Source organism: Lolium rigidum, chromosome 2 (genome assembly GCF_022539505.1).
Source record: "Lolium rigidum isolate FL_2022 chromosome 2, APGP_CSIRO_Lrig_0.1, whole genome shotgun sequence".
In the NCBI taxonomy this organism is placed as follows: Eukaryota; Viridiplantae; Streptophyta; class Magnoliopsida; order Poales; family Poaceae; genus Lolium; species Lolium rigidum.
The window spans coordinates 201,626,624-201,645,015 of record NC_061509.1 but is presented as its reverse complement, the minus strand read 5'-3'; the positions used below and the strand labels follow the sequence as shown (position 1 = coordinate 201,645,015).

The 18,392-nt window shown below is 42.8% G+C and overlaps 1 protein-coding gene across 1 annotated transcript; it reads right to left on the bottom strand.

Moving 5' to 3' along the window:
• Positions 1–13,002: 13,002 nt before the first annotated feature.
• On the bottom strand, positions 13,003–16,705 carry LOC124690469 (STOREKEEPER protein-like). Its single transcript, XM_047223855.1, has 2 exons — positions 15,158–16,705; positions 13,003–13,289 (listed from the first exon to the last, which is right to left on the bottom strand). The coding sequence occupies exon 1, from the start codon at positions 16,703–16,705 to the stop codon at positions 15,188–15,190; it is 1,518 nt and encodes a 505-aa protein (XP_047079811.1). The 3' UTR covers positions 13,003–13,289; positions 15,158–15,187.
• Between the last annotated feature and the right edge of the window lie 1,687 nt (positions 16,706–18,392).

Genomic DNA, 18,392 nt, shown 5'->3' with positions numbered 1-18,392 from the left:
TTGGATTGCGTGTTCGCGGTAGGAAATTTTTTGTTTTCTATGCAACGTTATCCTACACTCGGGCGGCATGGGTTTCCGCGACATTGAAATTTTTAATATGGCTATGCTTGCGAAACAGGCGTGGTGAATTCTTCAGAATCCTCAAACTCTTAGTGCGAGAATTGTGGCGATTTCTTCAGAATCCTCAAACTCTTAGTGCGAGAATTATGAAGGCAGTGTACTTCCCAAGTGTGGACTTCATGGAGGCTCCGCTGGGATCTGCTCCATCACAAATATGGAGGGCCTTGGTCGAAGGCAGAGACACAATGAAAATTGGGTTGATTAAGCGAATTGGGTTAGGAGAGGATACTAATGCATGGAATCAAAACTGGCTACCACGTGATCACATGCTACGTCCGCTAGCCTGCCTGAACGAGAACCCTCCGATGCTTGTATCAGACTTTATTGACCCTATGTCGTCCACCTGGAAGACGGAAATGTTGACTGAGTTCTTTCTGCCGATGGACAGGGAGGCCATTCAGGCGATTCCTTTAAGCACCAGGAGGATGAAGGACAGTTGGGCGTGGCACTATGAAAAGACGGGAATCTTGACTGTGCGGTCCGCATACCGCATGCTAGTGGAAACAAAGAGGAGGCGGGAAGGCTGGTTAGAAGGCAGATCAGGTGGCTCGAACCATGTTGGCGAGAGCAAGGCCTGACAGCGTCTCTGGAGAACTGAAGTTCCCTCAAAGCTTCGGGTGTTCCTTTGGCGGCTAGCCAGGCATTCACTACCAACAACTGATGTTTGGTGTCATCGGCATATGGTGGAGAATAGTATGTGCTCTATCTGCGGGGCCGAAGAATCTTGGAGACATTCCCTGATAGATTGCACAGTGGCAAGATGTTTGTGGGCCCTTGCTGACGAGGGCATAGTGGAGCATCTATGCAGAAACGAGGATCCCAGTGCGAAACAATGGATCTTCACTATGATGGAGTCCCTACCCAGGGATGACTTTGCAAGAGTGGCAGTCACTTTATGGGCGATCTGGTATGCGCGTTGTAAGATCATCCATGATGAGGAATTCCAGAGTCCCCTGTCTACTCACTTGTTGATCGAAAGTTACCTCCGAGACCTAGCTATCTCGACCAAGGTTAGTAAGAAGATACCGGGAGGAGCTGCCCAGCCTATGGACCCAAGGTGGATCCCTCCGAGTGCAGGATGAGCAAAGCTGAATGTCGATGCGGCCATGTCCAAGCAGAATCGGGGTGGGGCAGTTGGCATCGTCTGTAGAAGTGAGCAGGGCGTCTTCCTGGGTGCTTCCTCGCTCAGCGTCCCAGGAGTTGCTGATCCCACGGTTATGGAGGCGATCGCTTGCAGGAGGCGATGGCGCTGGCAAAGGACCTGCAGCTCCCTCGAGTAACTGTGGCATCCGACTGCCTGGTAGTAATCAAAGCTCTGAAAATTGAAGGGTTTAAGGGGGGCTACAGTATGGTTCTGGAGGAGGTGAAGGATGATGCGAGTTTACTCACCGAGGCTTCCTTTCGATATGAAAACAGGGCTTCCAATGGTGAAGCTCATCGATTGGCATGTTTTGATGTTTCTAGTAGTGTGGGAGGTCAGGTGTGGCTCCTCCAGTCTCCTGAAGGTCTTTGTATCTTGAATAATGTTATTATTCAATAAAGTGGCGTGCTTAACCTCAAAAACAAGCTGAATAGTTCTTCATTCTCATTTCAACCTCTGAAATTCCTTTGTAATTAGGCTGACCGGCGACCTATCCAAAGTACCAGGATAAAAAAAACTTCAGGAGTGAACTCCATGAACCTATTAGTAGTTGCAATAAAGTCCCTTTGACAGTTGTGGATAATAGACTCAACGGCTTATAGATCGTTTTTATTCCATGCATAGCTTTCCAGCAAAAGATGTTAACCTTAGGTGGTACTTTTAATTTTCAAGGAATCTTCCACATTGTAGGTGACATACCTCGTGTGTCGCCTGATACGTCCCAAACGTATCTATAATTTCTTATGTTCCATGCTACTTTATTGATGATACTCACATGTTTTATACACATTATATGCCATTATTATGCATTTTCCGGCACTAACCTATTGACGAGATGCCGAAGAGCCAGTTGATGTTTTCTGCTGTTTTTGGTTTCAGAAATCCTAGTAAGGAAATATTCTCGGAATTGGACGAAATCAACGCCCAGGGGCCTATTTTTCCACGAAGCTTCCAGAAGACCGGAGGAGTTACAAAGTGGGGCCACGGGGCGCCGCCACACTAGGGCGGCGCGGCCTACAGGGGGCCCGCGCGGCCCTAGCGTGTGGGGCCCCCGTGACGCCTCCTGACCTGCCCTTCCGCCTACTTAAAGCCTTCGTCGCGAATACCCCAGTACCGAGAGCCACGATACGGAAAACCTTCCAGAGACGCCGCTGCCGCCAATCCCATCTCAGGGGATTCAGGAGATCGCTCTCCGGCACCCCGCCGGAGAGGGGAATCATCTCCCGGAGGTCTCTTCATCGCCATGATCGCCTCCGGATCGATGTGTGAGTAGTCCACCCCTGGACTATGGGTCCATAGCAGTAGCTAGATGGTTGTCTTCTCCTCATTGTGCTATCATGTTAGATCTTGTGAGCTGCCTATCATGATCAAGATCATCTATCTGTAATGCTACATGTTGTGTTTGTTGGGATCCGATGAATATTGAATACTATGTCAAGTTGATTATCAATCTATCATATATGTTATTTATGTTCTTGCATGCTCTCCGTTGCTAGTAGAGGCTCTAGCCAAGTTGATACTTGTGACTCCAAGAGGGAGTATTTATGCTCGATAGTGGGTTCATGCCTCCATTAAATCTGGGACAGTGACAGAAAGTTCTAAGGTTGTGGATGTGATGTTGCCACTAGGGATAAAACATCGATGCTTTGTCTAAGGATATTTGTGTTGATTACATTACGCACCATACTTCATGCAATTGTCTGTTGTTTGCAACTTAATACTGGAGGGGGTTCGGATGATAACCTCGAAGGTGGACTTTTTAGGCATAGATGCATGCTTGGATAGCGGTCTATGTACTTTGTCGTAATGCCCTGATTAAATCTCATAGTACTCATCATGATATATGTATGTGCATTGTTATGCCTTCTTTATTTGTCAATTACCCAACTGTAATTTGTTCACACAACATCTGTTTATCTTATGGGAGAGACACCACTAGTGAACTGTGGACCCCGGTCCTATTATTTACATCTGAAATACAATCTACTGCAATTGTTCTTTACTGTTCTTCGCAAACAATCATCATCATCCACACTATACATCTAATCCTTTGTTTACGAGCAAGCCGGTGAGATTGACAACCTCATCGTTACGTTGGGGCAAAGTACTTTGATTGTGTTATGCAGGTTCCACGTTGGCGCCGAAATCCCTGGTGTTGCGCCGCACTAGACTCCGCCACCAACAACCTTCACGTGCTCCTTGACTCCTACTGGTTCGATAACCTTGGTTTCTTACTGAGGGAAAACTTACTGCTGTGCGCATCACACCTTCCTCTTGGGGTTCCCAACGGACGTGTCAACTACTCGCGGCAAGTGGATTTTCTGGCGCCGTTGCCGGGGAGATCAAGACACGCTGCAAGGGGAGTCTCCCACTTCCAATCTCTTTACTTTGTTTTTGTCTTGCTTTGTTTTACTTTATTTACTGCTTTGTTTGCTCTTATATCAAGAACACAAAAAAATTAGTTGCTAGTTTTACTTTATTTACTGTCTTGCTCTCTATATTAAAAACACACAAAAAATTAGCTACTTGCATTTAGTTTATTTTGTTATCATGTCTAGCTCTGTACCTGTTACTTCTTCACCTGAGGAATTAGTCTTTACTTTTAAACAAGGGGATGAGGAGAGTTTTAAAGATGCTTGGTCTAGAATTTTTTATTCTTATCGTAAAGCTAAACCTCAAATGACTCTAAGTCTGCTCCTTAGTAATTTTTATTTTGGGCTTATGATTCGCTATAGATATGCCTTGGATGCTATAGTGGGAGGAGATTTCCTTCATTGCAATGGGGATCAAGCTTTTAATGCCATAAAAAAATTGGTTGCATCACATAGTTCAGCTAATAACTTTGATTCAGACTCTTATTAGCATTTATAATAGATTAAACACTCTTGAGACAAGTGCATCTTGCTTGAAAGAAAATTATAGTTATGTTCGTAACCGTCTTGATCAAGTTTTAGTGAACTCTGAACCTTCAATATGGGACCCTACTATTAAAGTTGTTATTGGTGGTGAAACTTTTCATGCCCATTGTGATATTATGTCTGAATTTTGCCTTATGCCTAAGAGTGTTTATGAATCTTTGACACTTTGGGGACTCGTTGAAGGGGAGAAGGAATAACTCTTATTGATAACTCTGTTATAATTCCTAAGGGAATAGCCGAGGGTGTGCATACAACCATTCTTGGAAGAACAATATCCACTGATTATCTTGTTATTGAATGTGTAGGAACAGGACAAATCACACTTGGAAGATCCTTGCTGAAACTATTGGGAGCAGTCATAGATGTGGGAGAAGGCACCCTAAAATTCACCTCTACACCGGGAGGTAGACATGTATTCCCTAAACCAAAGAGTAAGAAAAAGAATAATAAGGGTAGGCGTAAAGCCCGAGGTAATGTTGATGATACTTGATTCACACTTTTTGCGCCTAGCTGAAAGGCGTTAAAGAAAAGCGCTTATGGGAGACAACCCATTATTTTACTTCTGCACTTTTATTTTATATTTGAGTCTTGAAAGTTGTTATTACTGTAGCAACCTCTCCTTATCTTTATTTTATTGCATTGTTGTGCCAAGTAAAGTCTTTGATAGTAAAGTCAATACTAGATTTGGATTACTGCGCAGGAACAGATTTCTTGCTGTGACGAAATTGAGCCGCCCCTGCAGTAGAAAATTTATAAAAATCTGCCAATTTACGTGCGTGATCCTCAGATATGTACGCAACTTTCATTCAATTTGGGCATTTTCATCTGAGCAAGTCTGGTGCCACAAAAAAATCGTCTTTACGGACTGTTCTGTTTTGACAGATTCTGCCTTTTATTCCGCATTGCCTGTTTTGCTATGTTTGATGGATTTCTTTGTTCCATTAACTTTCAGTAGCTTTGTGCAATGTCCAGAAGTGTTAAGAATGATTATGTAACCTCTGAATATATGAATTATGCACTGACCCTCTAATGAGATTGTTTTGAGTTTGGTGTGGAGGAAGTTTTCAAGGGTCAAGAGAGGAGGATGATACAATATGATCAAGAAGAGTGAAAAGTCTAAGCTTGGGGATGCCCCCGTGGTTCATCCCTGCATATTTTAAGAAGACCCAAGCGTCTAAGCTTGGGGATGCCCAAGGTATCCCTTCTTCATCGATAACTTATCAGGTCACCTCTAGTGAAACTATATTTTTATTCCGTCACATCTTATGTGCTTTACTTGGAGCGTCTGTTTGTTTTTGTTTTTGTTTTGTTTGAATAAAATAGGATCCTAGCATTCTTTGTTTGGGAGAGAGACACGCTCCGCTGTTTCGTATGAACACATGTGTTCTTAGCTTTATCTTTAATGTTCATTGCGAAAGTTGAACTACTTCATTCATTGTTACATGGTTGGAAACGGAAAATGCCGCATGTGGTAAATGGTATAATGTCTTGAATAATGTGATACTTGGCAATTGTTGTGCTCATATAGATCATGTTTAAGCTCTTGCATCATGTACCTTGTACATATTAATGAATAACTACATAGAGCTTGTTAAAATTTGGTTTGCATGATTGATCTCTAGAGTCTAGATATTTTCTGGTTAAGGTGTTTGAACAATAAGGAGACAATGTAAAGTCTTATAATAGTTACAATATGTTCATATGTGAGCTTTGCTGCACCTTTTATACTTGAGTTTGCTTCAAACAACCTTGCTAGCCTAGCCTTGTATTGAGAGGAATTCTTCTCGTGCATCCAAATCCTTGAGCCAAATACTATGCCATTTGTGTCCACCATACCTACCTACCACATGGTATTTCTCTGCCATTCCAAAGTACATTACTTGAGTGCTACCTTTAAAATTCTATTCTTTGTCTTTGCAATATATAGCTCATGGGAAAGTAGCCTTAAAAACTATTGTGGTGAAGAATATGTACTTATGTGTCTTATTTCTTAATAAGTTGCTTGTTGCGCGGTAACCATGTTTCTGGGACGCCATCAACTCTTTTACCTTTGTTGAATATCATGTGAGTTGGTATGCATGTTCGTCTTGTATGAAGTAAGGACGATTTTCATGATCAAATGGTTTGAGTATGCATACTGTTAGAGAAGAACATTGGGCCGCTAACTAAAGTCATGATTCATGGTGGAAGTTTCAGTTTGGACAACTAATCCTCAATCTCTTATGAGAAAATTAATTGTTGTTGAATGCTTATGCATTAAAGAGGAGTCCATTATCTGTTGTCTATGTTGTCCCGGTATGGATGTCTAAGTTGAGAATAATCAAAAGCGAGAAATCCAATGCGAGCTTTCTCCTTAGACCTTTGTACAGACGGCATAGAGGTACCCCTTTGTGACACTTGGTTGAAACATATGCTATGCAATGATAATCCATGTTAATCCAAGCTAATTAGGACAAGGTGCGAGCACTATTGGTATACTATGCATGAGGCTTGCAACTTATAAGATGTCTTATACATAACACATATGATTTATTATTACCGTTGACAAAATTGTTTCTATGTTTTCAAAATGAAAAGCTCTAGCACAAATATAGTAATCCATGCTTCCCTCTGTGAAGGGCCTATCTTCTACTTTATTGTTGAGTCAGTTTACCTATTCTTTCTATCCCAGAAGCAAACACTTGTGCAACTGTGTGCATTGGTTCTTACATGTTTACCTATTGCACTTGTTATATTACTTTGTGTTGACAATTATCCATGAGATATACATGTTGAAGTTGAAAGCAACCATTGAAACTTATATCTTCCTTTGTGTTGCTTCAATGCCTTTACTTTGAATGTATTGCTTTATGAGTAACTCTTATTCAAGTCTTATTGATGCTTGTCTTGAAAGTATTATTCATGAAAAGTCTTTGCTATATGATTCATTTGTTTACTCATTATCTTCATCATTGCTTCGAATCGCTGCATTCATCTCATATGCTTACAATAGTATGATCAAGATTATGATAGCATGTCACTTCAGAAATTATCCTTGTTATCGTTTACCTACTCGAGGGCGAGTAGGAACGAAGCTTGGGGATGCTTGATACGTCCCAAACGTATCTATAATTTCTTATGTTCCATGCTACTTTATTGATGATACTCACATGTTTTATACACATTATATGTCATTATTATGCATTTTCCGGCACTAACCTATTGACAAGATGCCGAAGAGCCAGTTGCTGTTTTCTGCTGTTTTTGGTTTCAGAAATCCTAATAAGGAAATATTCTCGGAATTGGACGAAATCAACGCCCAGGGGCCTATTTTTCCACGAAGCTTCCAGAAGACCGGAGGAGTTACGAAGTGGGGCCACGGGGCGCCGCCACACTAGGGCGGCGCGGCCTACAGAGGGCCCGCGCGGCCCTAGCGTGTGGGGGCCCCGTGACGCCTCCTGACCTGCCCTTCCGCCTACTTAAAGCCTTCGTCGCGAATATCCCAGTACCGAGAACCACGATACGGAAAACCTTCCAGAGATGCCGCTGCCGCCAATCCCATCTCGGGGGATTCAGGAGATCGCCTCCGGCACCCTGCCGGAGAGGGGAATCATCTCCCGGAGGTCTCTTCATCGCCATGATCGCCTCCGGATCGATGGTGAGTAGTCCACCCCTGGACTATGGGTCCATAGCGATAGCTAGATGGTTGTCTTCTCCTCATTGTGCTATCATGTTAGATCTTGTGAGCTGCCTATCATGATCAAGATCATCTATCCGTAATGCTACATGTTGTGTTTGTTGGGATCCGATGAATATTGAATACTATGTCAAGTTGATTATCAATCTATCATATATGTTATTTATGTTCTTGCATGCTCTCCGTTGCTAGTAGAGGCTCTGGCCAAGTTGATACTTGTGACTCCAAGAGGGAGTATTTATGCTCGATAGTGGGTTCATGCCTCCATTAAATGCAGGACGAGTGACGAAAGTTCTAAGGTTGTGGATGTGCTTGTTGCCACTAGGGATAAAACATCGATGCTTTGTCTAAGGATATTTGTGTTGATTACATTACGCACCATACTTAATGCAATTGTCCGTTGTTTGCAACTTAATACTTGGAGGGGTTCGGATGATAACTCTGAAGGTGGACTTTTTAGGCATAGATGCATGCTTGGATAGCGGTCTATGTACTTTGTCGTAATGCCCTAATTAAATCTCATAGTACTCATCATGATATATGTATGTGCATTGTTATGCCTTCTTTATTTGTCAATTGCCCAAGCTGTAATTTGTTCACCCAACATATGTTTATCTTATGGGAGAGACACCACTAGTGAACTGTGGACCCCGGTCCTATTCTTTACATCTGAAATACAATCTATCGCAATTGTTCTTTCATTGTTCTTCGCAAACAATCATCATCATCCACACTATACATCTAATCCTTTGTTTACAGCAAGCCGGTGAGATTGACAACCTCACTGTTACGTTGGGGCAAAGTACTTTGATTGTGTTGTGCAGGTTCCACGTTGGCGCCGGAATCCCTGGTGTTGCGCCGCACTACACTCCACCACCAACAACCTTCACGTGCTCCTTGACTCCTACTGGTTCGATAACCTTGGTTTCTTACTGAGGGAAAACTTACTGTTGTGCGCATCACACCTTCCTCTTGGGGTTCCCAACGGACGTGTCAACTACACGCAGCATCGCCCGTGGGTGACATAATTGGCATCTCTCTCTCTACTTAATGGGATCAAGACGAGGGCACCAGAGCTTCAAGACGCGTTCAGAGAGCCTAGGGTCGAACTTGAGAAGTTTCCCATGGCTCGGATCGATGTCGAGAAAGAGTGCCTTGGACTTGATCTCGTGAAGTCGTGTACGGATCGAGCCTTCAATTGATCCCCCATCAAGGAAATCTTATTAAGTTGTGCTTCAATGAGGTAACCCAACCTATTTTCAAAACATCGTCGTGTCAAAATTTGTTACTGCAAATGACATTTGCCATAAGGCCATCATACACGCCATCTAATCATATAGCATCACAAAATACGAGAATACACCTCCTCCCAACAACAACAAAATTGTATACCACACAATTTTAGAAAATCAGGCCACATCCATGCTCTTTATACAAAGTCATGGTCTTACAACATTTTCACATGCTGGGAACCTCCATCCTTTACCAGATTAGCATAGCTACTCAATTAACACTCAACATATAAAATCCCAACAAAAGAAGTCAACAAATGTCTTACTCTTTAACCAAGCTTCCCTAACAAAGATAGGAAGGAACAACCAACACATTCCACGAGCAACACAACACACACCTATTATTACTCAGAAGCCAACTTTTTAGAAAAAATCTCAGCGTCTAAAGAGCATTCCGTAATCTTCCAAAATAAAGAAAAAAAATTGAAAGATCCAGATATGCTGACTAGAGGGGAGGTGAATATGAGTTTATGCAAATTACTGTAAATTTAAAATATAATGCGTGGAATAAATATAGTAATTACAACAAACAACATGTTGAGGAACATATCAGAGAAAAGTAGACACATGATGAAGAAAGACGCTCGGGATGAAGATGGTGCAAACAGAGTGAGTGAGTACTTAAATCAGAAAAATATAATGGATCAAACAGCAAATGGCGAGGAAAGGAGACGAGTACACCTGATTTGTTTCCCTAGAGTTCAACACTATCAACACTAGCTCCACGTCTCTATTTGGAAAGGCATGTACCTAAGTCCAATCGGCCTCGCTTGTCGATGACTATGCCATCTTCTGTGTTAGTGCAATCCCTTCCGGATTTGCCCAACCAATAGTGGCATGTATTCTATAGGTGATAGCCGAACCTTTCACCTCGGTCAGTCCACACTCTGGACGCTTGATGACAACACCACGACCTTCACACACCTTGGCAAGTCGCTGGTAAACCTTCGGCAGGTCCATAATCTGGACGCTCGATGGTGGACACCTAACCCTCTAGGAGATGCTGAATCTCCAAGGGCAACAAGTTGATATTGTTGACCACATCATGCTCTTGTTTGGTGATCAAGCAAACTCTAGACAATTTCTCCACCACTGAGTGGATAGTGATAGACTCGAGAGAGAGGGAGGGGCAAACTTGATGGATAGGATCACTAGCATCTCAACATTTAGCTTGGTTCGCCAACCTTACCCACCCGGGGCTGGGTTCTATTTGTAGGCGTTTCAGATTTTCTAGCCATTACAAAAGGTGATTGTGAACGAACAGGTGTAATGGCTAGTCCTGTAAAAGTGGTTTGCCCATCTGAGGTTATCCTAAATATCTAGTGTTGTGCACGTATACCATGGCCATGAAGTCCTAACTCCCATGTATTAGCGTGAGACACTAGACTCAACACGGGCTTACTAGGACGTGGCCTCTTCTTCAACCCTAGTATGTCAAGCAATAAAAAGAAGACTAATAGGTTAAGAGATTTCCAAGGAAGGGTATTATGTGTTGTGGCGTTTGTGTCTTTGGGTCTTTCTTGAGTGTGTGTATTATTCAATGTTGATCATCTTGTGACTCTGAAGCTTGAAGGTTGATGAAGATCTTATTTTAGATCTCTGACTTGATGAGCATAACTTTAGAGTTTTTCATCGTAGAAGAGCGAGGAGTATACGAGTGAGCTACATGTGCTTATTGCGTCAAGCTTGGCGTATGTGACTTGAGTCCTTTAAAGACGTGTTGTTTTTTTCTAAGACAGTGTGTATACTTGATGAAATTGATAGGTCCTTAGTCACGTGGTCATCAATCATCCAAAACCTACCGGAAGGGGCACTATATGCAGAAAACCAAAACTGATCATGGGTGCATATGCACCCATGAACAGTTTTGGTTTTCTGCATATGGACAAGGTGTTTCTACACCTGGGTGCATATGCACCCTTTATTTGAAATGCATATTAAATATATTTCTAAATGTCAAAAAAAATACAAATAAAAATGCCTCGTGTATATCTTAACATGTTACATATTCACAAAGTTGTTTCAGAAAAAACCGATATGTTTTGTGTCTTGTACTAAAAAGACAAATTTTTGGTGTTAAAATAGTCTATTTCTCGAGACATTATTTGTCTTTTTTACATAGGGTACAAAAATTGTCGGTTTTACGTGAAACTTTACGTGTACTCATAGAACGTGTCCCTCTACATGCTAAATTTTTGTTTCTAATTTTTTACTTTTTGAAATATGTGTTATACATATAGGGTGCATATGCACAAAACATATCGGTTTTTTCTGAAACAACTTTGTGAATATGTAACATGTTAAGATATACACGAGGCATTTTTATTTGTATTTTTTTGACATTTAGAAATATATTTAATATGCATTTCAAATAAAGGGTGCATATGCACCTAGGTGTAGAAACACCTTGTCCTATGCACTTTTAAAGACACCAAAAGATCACCAGGTAGTTTGGATGAACAACATGTAAACACTTTATGCACTTCCATATTACCTAAACCTCCACAGCGCCCACCACAATTGTAAGAAAGATATGATCCAAAATGCAAGATCAACGGGATGTCAAATGACCTTCCCCATGCAAAGCAGATGATTGTGAATGGTCCAAAGAGACCACTTCGTCACAGCAGCTCCAATCCAAATGAAATCAAAAATATCCACACGCCCATGTGTAGTAAGAGATAACAAATCCACGATATAAGTAGGATGTGCAAGCCAGCCAGCTTTTGTGATACTTGTCCAAAGGAAGATTGCCATGGGGCACATGAATAAAAACTGATTAGTGGTTCAACCAAATCACATGGAGGGCATTGTTCGTTGGTTGGGCCATTTAGAGACAGGATCTGCTAGGTAACCTCTCTTAAATAAATTATTAGATTTTGTTATTTTTATGTATCTTAAAATTTATGTAGCATCACGATTTTGCAGGTAGGATATATCATGAAAGTTTTTGTGGAGTACAAAAATATGATTTTTGATTGTGTAAAAACAAAGGAATCGCTAGAACTCAAGAGCCAAAGTGAGTTTTCCCTTTAGTGACAAAGAAGCACTAATCTAACTTTAGTCTCACTACTCCCTCCATGCCCGATTTATAGGTCCGCACGTATCCCTAGATCTAAATTATATAACATAAAAATATATCATTAGAAACATAACATTCAAAATTTCTAATGATATATATTTTGTAATATATATAACGTATTAAATTGGTTAAATTTATGCTCTGGCCAATAAACCGGTAGTACTTCGAAAGGCATTGCTGGCGTCTCTAGAGTCTAGATCAACCTATTTCTCCCGCCAGGTAGTACTTCAAAAGGCATTGCCGGCGTCTCTAGAGTCTAGATCAACCTACCTATTTCTCCCGCCACGCGTCCAACGAGCCGCACCACAAACTGAAAACCCCGAAAGGCCAAATATTTGATTTCAGACCCCCAAACCCCCAATATTTGATTTCAGCGGGACGTTTCTTCTTCTGAATCAGCCACACCAAAGAATCATTTGTCTCACCAACCCGCTGAAAGGCTAACAGGATGTCATGCCTGATTGTATCCCAACAGATTTTGACGAAATTTAAAAAATACGTCCAGCACGAGCACCTAATCAATCCGCATATCCCACAGTAGATCGTGCCCATGATTTCATTCATCCTGAACAAGTCTCCATGCCATGCCTAGGAACTCCCAACTCAAGACACCATTGACAGGGGCGTTAGAGCCCAGAACTCCCTCGAGGTGGCTTTCTTGCAGGTACAAGAAATTGATCCCTACAGTGTTTGGTTGATGAAGTTGCACGACAGTAACACGCCCAAAAAAATTCAAATAACTACAGGTATCCAGAACCACTGAACACAATGAATAACAAAACTTCAACTGCCAAACTTCATAACTTCATCTCTGACCATTCATGCATCAAGTTCTGGAGACATTGCTACGAACCATAAATTTTTGACAGTTATAGGATGCTAAGAACTTAAAACCACTTCACAGGTCCAAAGTGCATAAGCCATCAGTACAGGTAACTGCGGCTCAAAATGAGACTGCATACTTGGAATGGTCACTTCGTAGGCATCAAGAACAAAAGCAAACTTCAATAATCTTGGTCCATAGTCTTCCACAGCAACTTGCCTCTCTTTTTCTCCTCGTCTGCAATAAACAGGAGCAGATGTATAAGCTTCATACAATCACCAAAAGGAGAAATATTTTTCTTTGGACTCGTTGTGATATTGCTGCAACTACAGAAGAAAAGTAGATGCTTTCTTTAACAAAGGACGATATGGATACTAAGCACTGTATATGGTTGGAACGAACACATGAAGTAACATTTTCAGCCATAAAGAGCACAAAGTACCAATGCTCAGTAGCATTCAGCACATGAAGTAACTTCAGTTTCAGATTACAGATTACGGACATACCAATCTACAGGGACATAAATAATTGTACCAAAATGTAAAACTTAAACCAACACTCAAGAATCATGTTTAACTGGGATAAAACGTCACTTCCTTACAGTTACTTATCATTAATTAGTTGATACAAGTGTCTCCTCTAAGCTCACTAATTCTAAGCCTCTCAATTCCATTCTCTTTTATAACTAATGTAAATAAGAACCATAAGTAAGATAAAAATGAAACTAATCAAAAATACTTCCTAATTATGCTGAGATGAATTTGCAAATTAAATCAACCTAAAAGTGCTTCCTTACAACATAGTTCCATACTTGCTTATACAGTTACACACTTGCTAGTCAGATGTTGCAAATTAAATCAACAGGAAAAGAATGTGGCAAATCATCAGGAAACAAATATGGCAAAACATCTAACCGAAGCTAGATATCGCAGTAAACTCCAGATATTGTTGAATCAATCTGGCAAGTGACCATAGCCACATACCTAGTTACTCTCCCCTGAATATTGAAGGTGAACACATATAATATTTTCTTTAACATAGGAATGAACTCATTTGCAACATCTGGAGACGGTAATTATAACATAAACCACTGATTAAGAGACACGACTGATCTAGTCACTACTAGGGTGTCGACTCGACTCATGAGGGTGGTGGATCGACTTGAATCACAGGGGAGACGGGGGACGGGGGGTTGGCCAGTCAACGAATTGTCGACTATTATTGGCCAGCCTAGGTTTTTGAGTCAAATGACTCACAAAAAGGCCCACTTGTCAGGTTTGCCTAGAGATTAGGCAGGCCATTGTCACCACTCCTGGAGCTGTTGCTGCTCTGCTCTGCTCCACTCTCATGCCTTCGAACTCCATTGCAGTATACTACTATTACAAGTTGAGTACTACTATAGTATTGTGTAGCAGCTACTCTCTATTACAAATCCCCAAGCACTAGTCACGACTAGTCTATGAATCAGTACCCTAGGGACTCAGCTCGACTCGTTGACTTGTAATCATTGGCATAAACCCAACAACTAGAGATGCAAGTCTCTACCAACAACATAAGCTGAAATCTGATCAATATCTAACATACCAGATTATAACAGTAGCACAAATTGCATCAACCTAACCAATTCAATCTCCTAGTGAACACTTATTGCACTTTAACTTACTATACAAATAATCTACTGAAACAGCAAATGAGTATTTAAATGACGTGAAACCACATCTCAATATATAGGAGCATAAGTCATGAGATGCATCACCCATCTCATCTCCTTCGCCCTTGTTTACTTTCTACAAATTAACTACCCCTCACTACCTGCACAAAAGTACACTGGGTATATGCCCAACCGAACTCCTACATCATCTGCATCTAGCTAATCTTTCTATCCTTCTCTAAGTTGGGTGGAAAATTTTGATTGGAGATATATAAAGCCAGACTTACTTGTAGTATACTGCATAGAAGTAGAATAGTTTAATTGCTTGAAATTTCCAAAGTGACATTCAGATTTTGTAAAACACACTAGCTCAGTTCACATTAGGTAATCCTATGATTCCGCATATATGATCACAAGAAAACATACTAACACAAGTTAAGAAAGAAAGGTATACCATATAAATGGGTTGACAGCACCAAAGGGTTCAGTCCAGCAATCCTATGAATATGTTGGTCACCTCCTTCTTAGTGTCGGCTCGGCGAATCTCCGTCTTCATCTCAATTACTCTTTGTTTCTTGATCTTGGATTCCAAAGCACAAGCCTTGTCGTCAGCAATGAACTCAAATGCTCTTTTCAGTGTCTCCCCACATGGATGCTGGGCCTGGATGCGCTCCACATAAGAGGCAAGGTTGGGGTACAAATTCTGTAACTCATCGAACTCTCTTCGCATGTTTTTCACATTAGGATCTATATCCATTTTGTCTTCATGATCCTCCCCATTTTGAGTGACCGCCGTGGCCTCCTTTGGTCCAAGGCTATCCCCATCTCCATCCTTTTCCTCTTTGTCAGACTTACCACTCTTGCTCCTAACCAACATGCTGCCGTTTTGAGTGGCAGCATTGGTGGTCTCCTTTGTTTTTGCATCGCCTTCTAAGTCCTCCTTATGATTTCCCCGTTTCTTACTCTTAACAGGAGTATCAGTAGTGGCAGCCTTCTTTGATAACCTGCCCTTGGTAGCTCCATCTAGCTTCTCTTTGGTGGCCAGCTCCTTATTACTCTCAGTGACAGTTCCGACATTTTCGTTCACGGTGCTGGTGGCTTCCTTTGCTGTACCACCACCCTTTTTCTCCTTGTTAGTCTGCCCCTTCTTGCTCATTGAGGTAGCAGCATCATTTTGAGATACGGGGGCCGCAGCAACCTCCTTTGCACTTTCTCCCCAGACTGCCTCCGAGAGGTTGAACTTACGGAGGTCGTCATCATTATCTGGCAGGGTGCCTGTACTCGCTGCTTTCTCATGCCGCTGCTTGAGATGCCGCACCTTCTCATACATTTCAGTCTTGGTACAGGTCTTCCTTTCAAGGCTGTCGCCAACCGCAGCAATAAGTTCAACAGCACTAGGCTGCGTGCCATTAGCCTTGGTGTGGCTGACAAGAGCTTCCAGGACCTTGATCTCGTCCTCAACTGTCCAGCGTCTTCCTGTGGGCTTGGACGGGGAGCGATCCGGCGCAGCCTTCTCCTTGTGCTTCTTACCCTTGCTGGTGGAATTGGGGTCAGAGGGCGCCTTGCCAGACAGAGGAGCCGCCTCGGCCTTGGCTTTCTTCGCCTTGACAGCAGACGGAATGGACTCAGCGGCCTGCCTCTTCTTCCCGGGTTTCCTTGCCGGCTTGGTCTGGACGGGGTCCGGGCTATCCGACGAGCTGCCGTCCCCCTCATCGGCGTCAGATTCCAAGGGCTTGCCGGGGGAGCGGGCGGCCTGAAGGATCTGGAAGGCATCGGCGTTGGTTTCCGAGTCGTCGGACTCCTCCTCGCCTCCATCCGATGAATCGGCGTCGGCCGCGGCGGTGGAAAGGGGGTTAGGGTTTTGTGGGGCCTTTTGGGCTGCGGGGGTGGCTTCCTTCTCCTCATCGTCTTCGTCGGAGCTGGACTCCTCCCGCGGAGGCGTCGGCGGTGGCGGCGACGGCGACGGCGAGGGCGACGGCAGGCGGACCTTCTTGCGGGCCATCCTCGCAGTCGCCGCTAGGGTTTTGGGGGTTGGGAGCAGGTGAGGCGAGAGCCAGGCCGGGGCAGCGGAATGGGTGTGGGGTAGCCCTAGCCCGTTTGGTACGCGCCGCTGTTTCTGGGGAATTCGACCATCTGGCGCTCCCTGTTTAGGGCTGCTTGTTCTGGGCCGGGCCCGTTAGAGAGGGCTTTGTTATCCAGGATTCTTTTTTTTTTCTTTCGGTTTATATAGTTTTGCTGGTTATCCCCTCTATCTTCGGTTTTGCTGCTCGGTTTTCTGAACTCTTTCCTATTTTGATTTTTTTTTCAAGTTTGAATTTGAACAATTTAAAAATATTTTTCAAATTGTAACAAATTTTCAATCTGCACATTTTCTATATTTGAACTTTTAAAAGTTGTACAATGTTTAGGTTTGATTTTAAAATTAAACATTTTAAAATTTGAAAAGAAAAAAAAGAGAAACCCTATTTCTTATTGGGTAGCACCGAATGTGGCCCATGAAGGGAGGCTGCACGGGGGAGAGATTTCCATCCCGCAACGGGCGGACTATAGGAGCTCCTAGAATTCAATTTGTCATACGTTTCTTTGCCATCTGATCTTGGGTTGTTTCCCCTCAACTTTGCCAACAGGATGGGCCGGACCCATGTTAATGCGTCGGGCATGGCACGACCCACAAAGGCCCATTTGTAGACAACTTGTGTCGTGCGGCCTTGCTAGGCGCCCTAACATGGCACATTAAGGGTGTGTTGGTTTGAAAACGCTTGTTTCAGAAACGTGTAAATGTGTATTGGGCGCGACTAGAAGGGGACTCAATAGGCGCTATGCAATTTTTTGCCTTTTTCAATTTTTATGCGGAAGCAAAATATAAAGGTGATTGCTATCAAAGGTAAAGTGTTCCTACAATGATGCAATGCACACAAGCAAGTAGAACAAGTAAAGAACGAGTATGAAGGAAGCGAGACAACCGGGCGGACGATAGCGGAGATGACGCACTATGTATTTACCGTAGTTCCCTCCACCAAAGGAGGTACGTCTACGTTGAGGAGGTGTGGACCACGAAGGTGCCAACCGCCACAAAGGCGTCACCTTATTCCTCGTGAACAACCTACAAAGGAGTATTCCCTTCTCCACTATCAAGGCCGGTCGAGGCGGCGATTGCTTCACACAAGGTTGGGGCAAGCTCCACAACAGTCGGAGGCTCCCAACAACATCACGAACTAGTCAACAACAAGATCTAGGACGAGATGCTCTACCAACTACAAGGACCCCCACAAAGGAGATCTAGGATTTTCAAATCCACTATGGAAAAGTATGGGGATCATGAATTTTCTTGGGTGGATAGGTAAATCTAGCCCTCCTCCTTCAATTCCCAATGTTTGGCGGGATTTGGTTGGCTAAGGAGGGAGATCTACTCGATTTGAGCTCAAAAACAATGAAGTAGAGAGAAAGTCTTCGTGCTCCTCATATCTAATTTGATGAAGAAGAAGGCTCCTCTATTTATAGCCCGTACGCTTGGAGTAGCCATTCTGTGTCGAGGGGGCGGAAGTTTCGGCCTAAGTTGGCTCAAAAGTCCCCCCCCCCCCCCCCGGATATTCCGGGTGAAGTTCTTCAGAGCTTGGGCCGGATGTTCTAGCCTGGTCTTTGAAATATTCCTTGTAACACCCCAACTTTTTCAACCTTGATTAGTTATC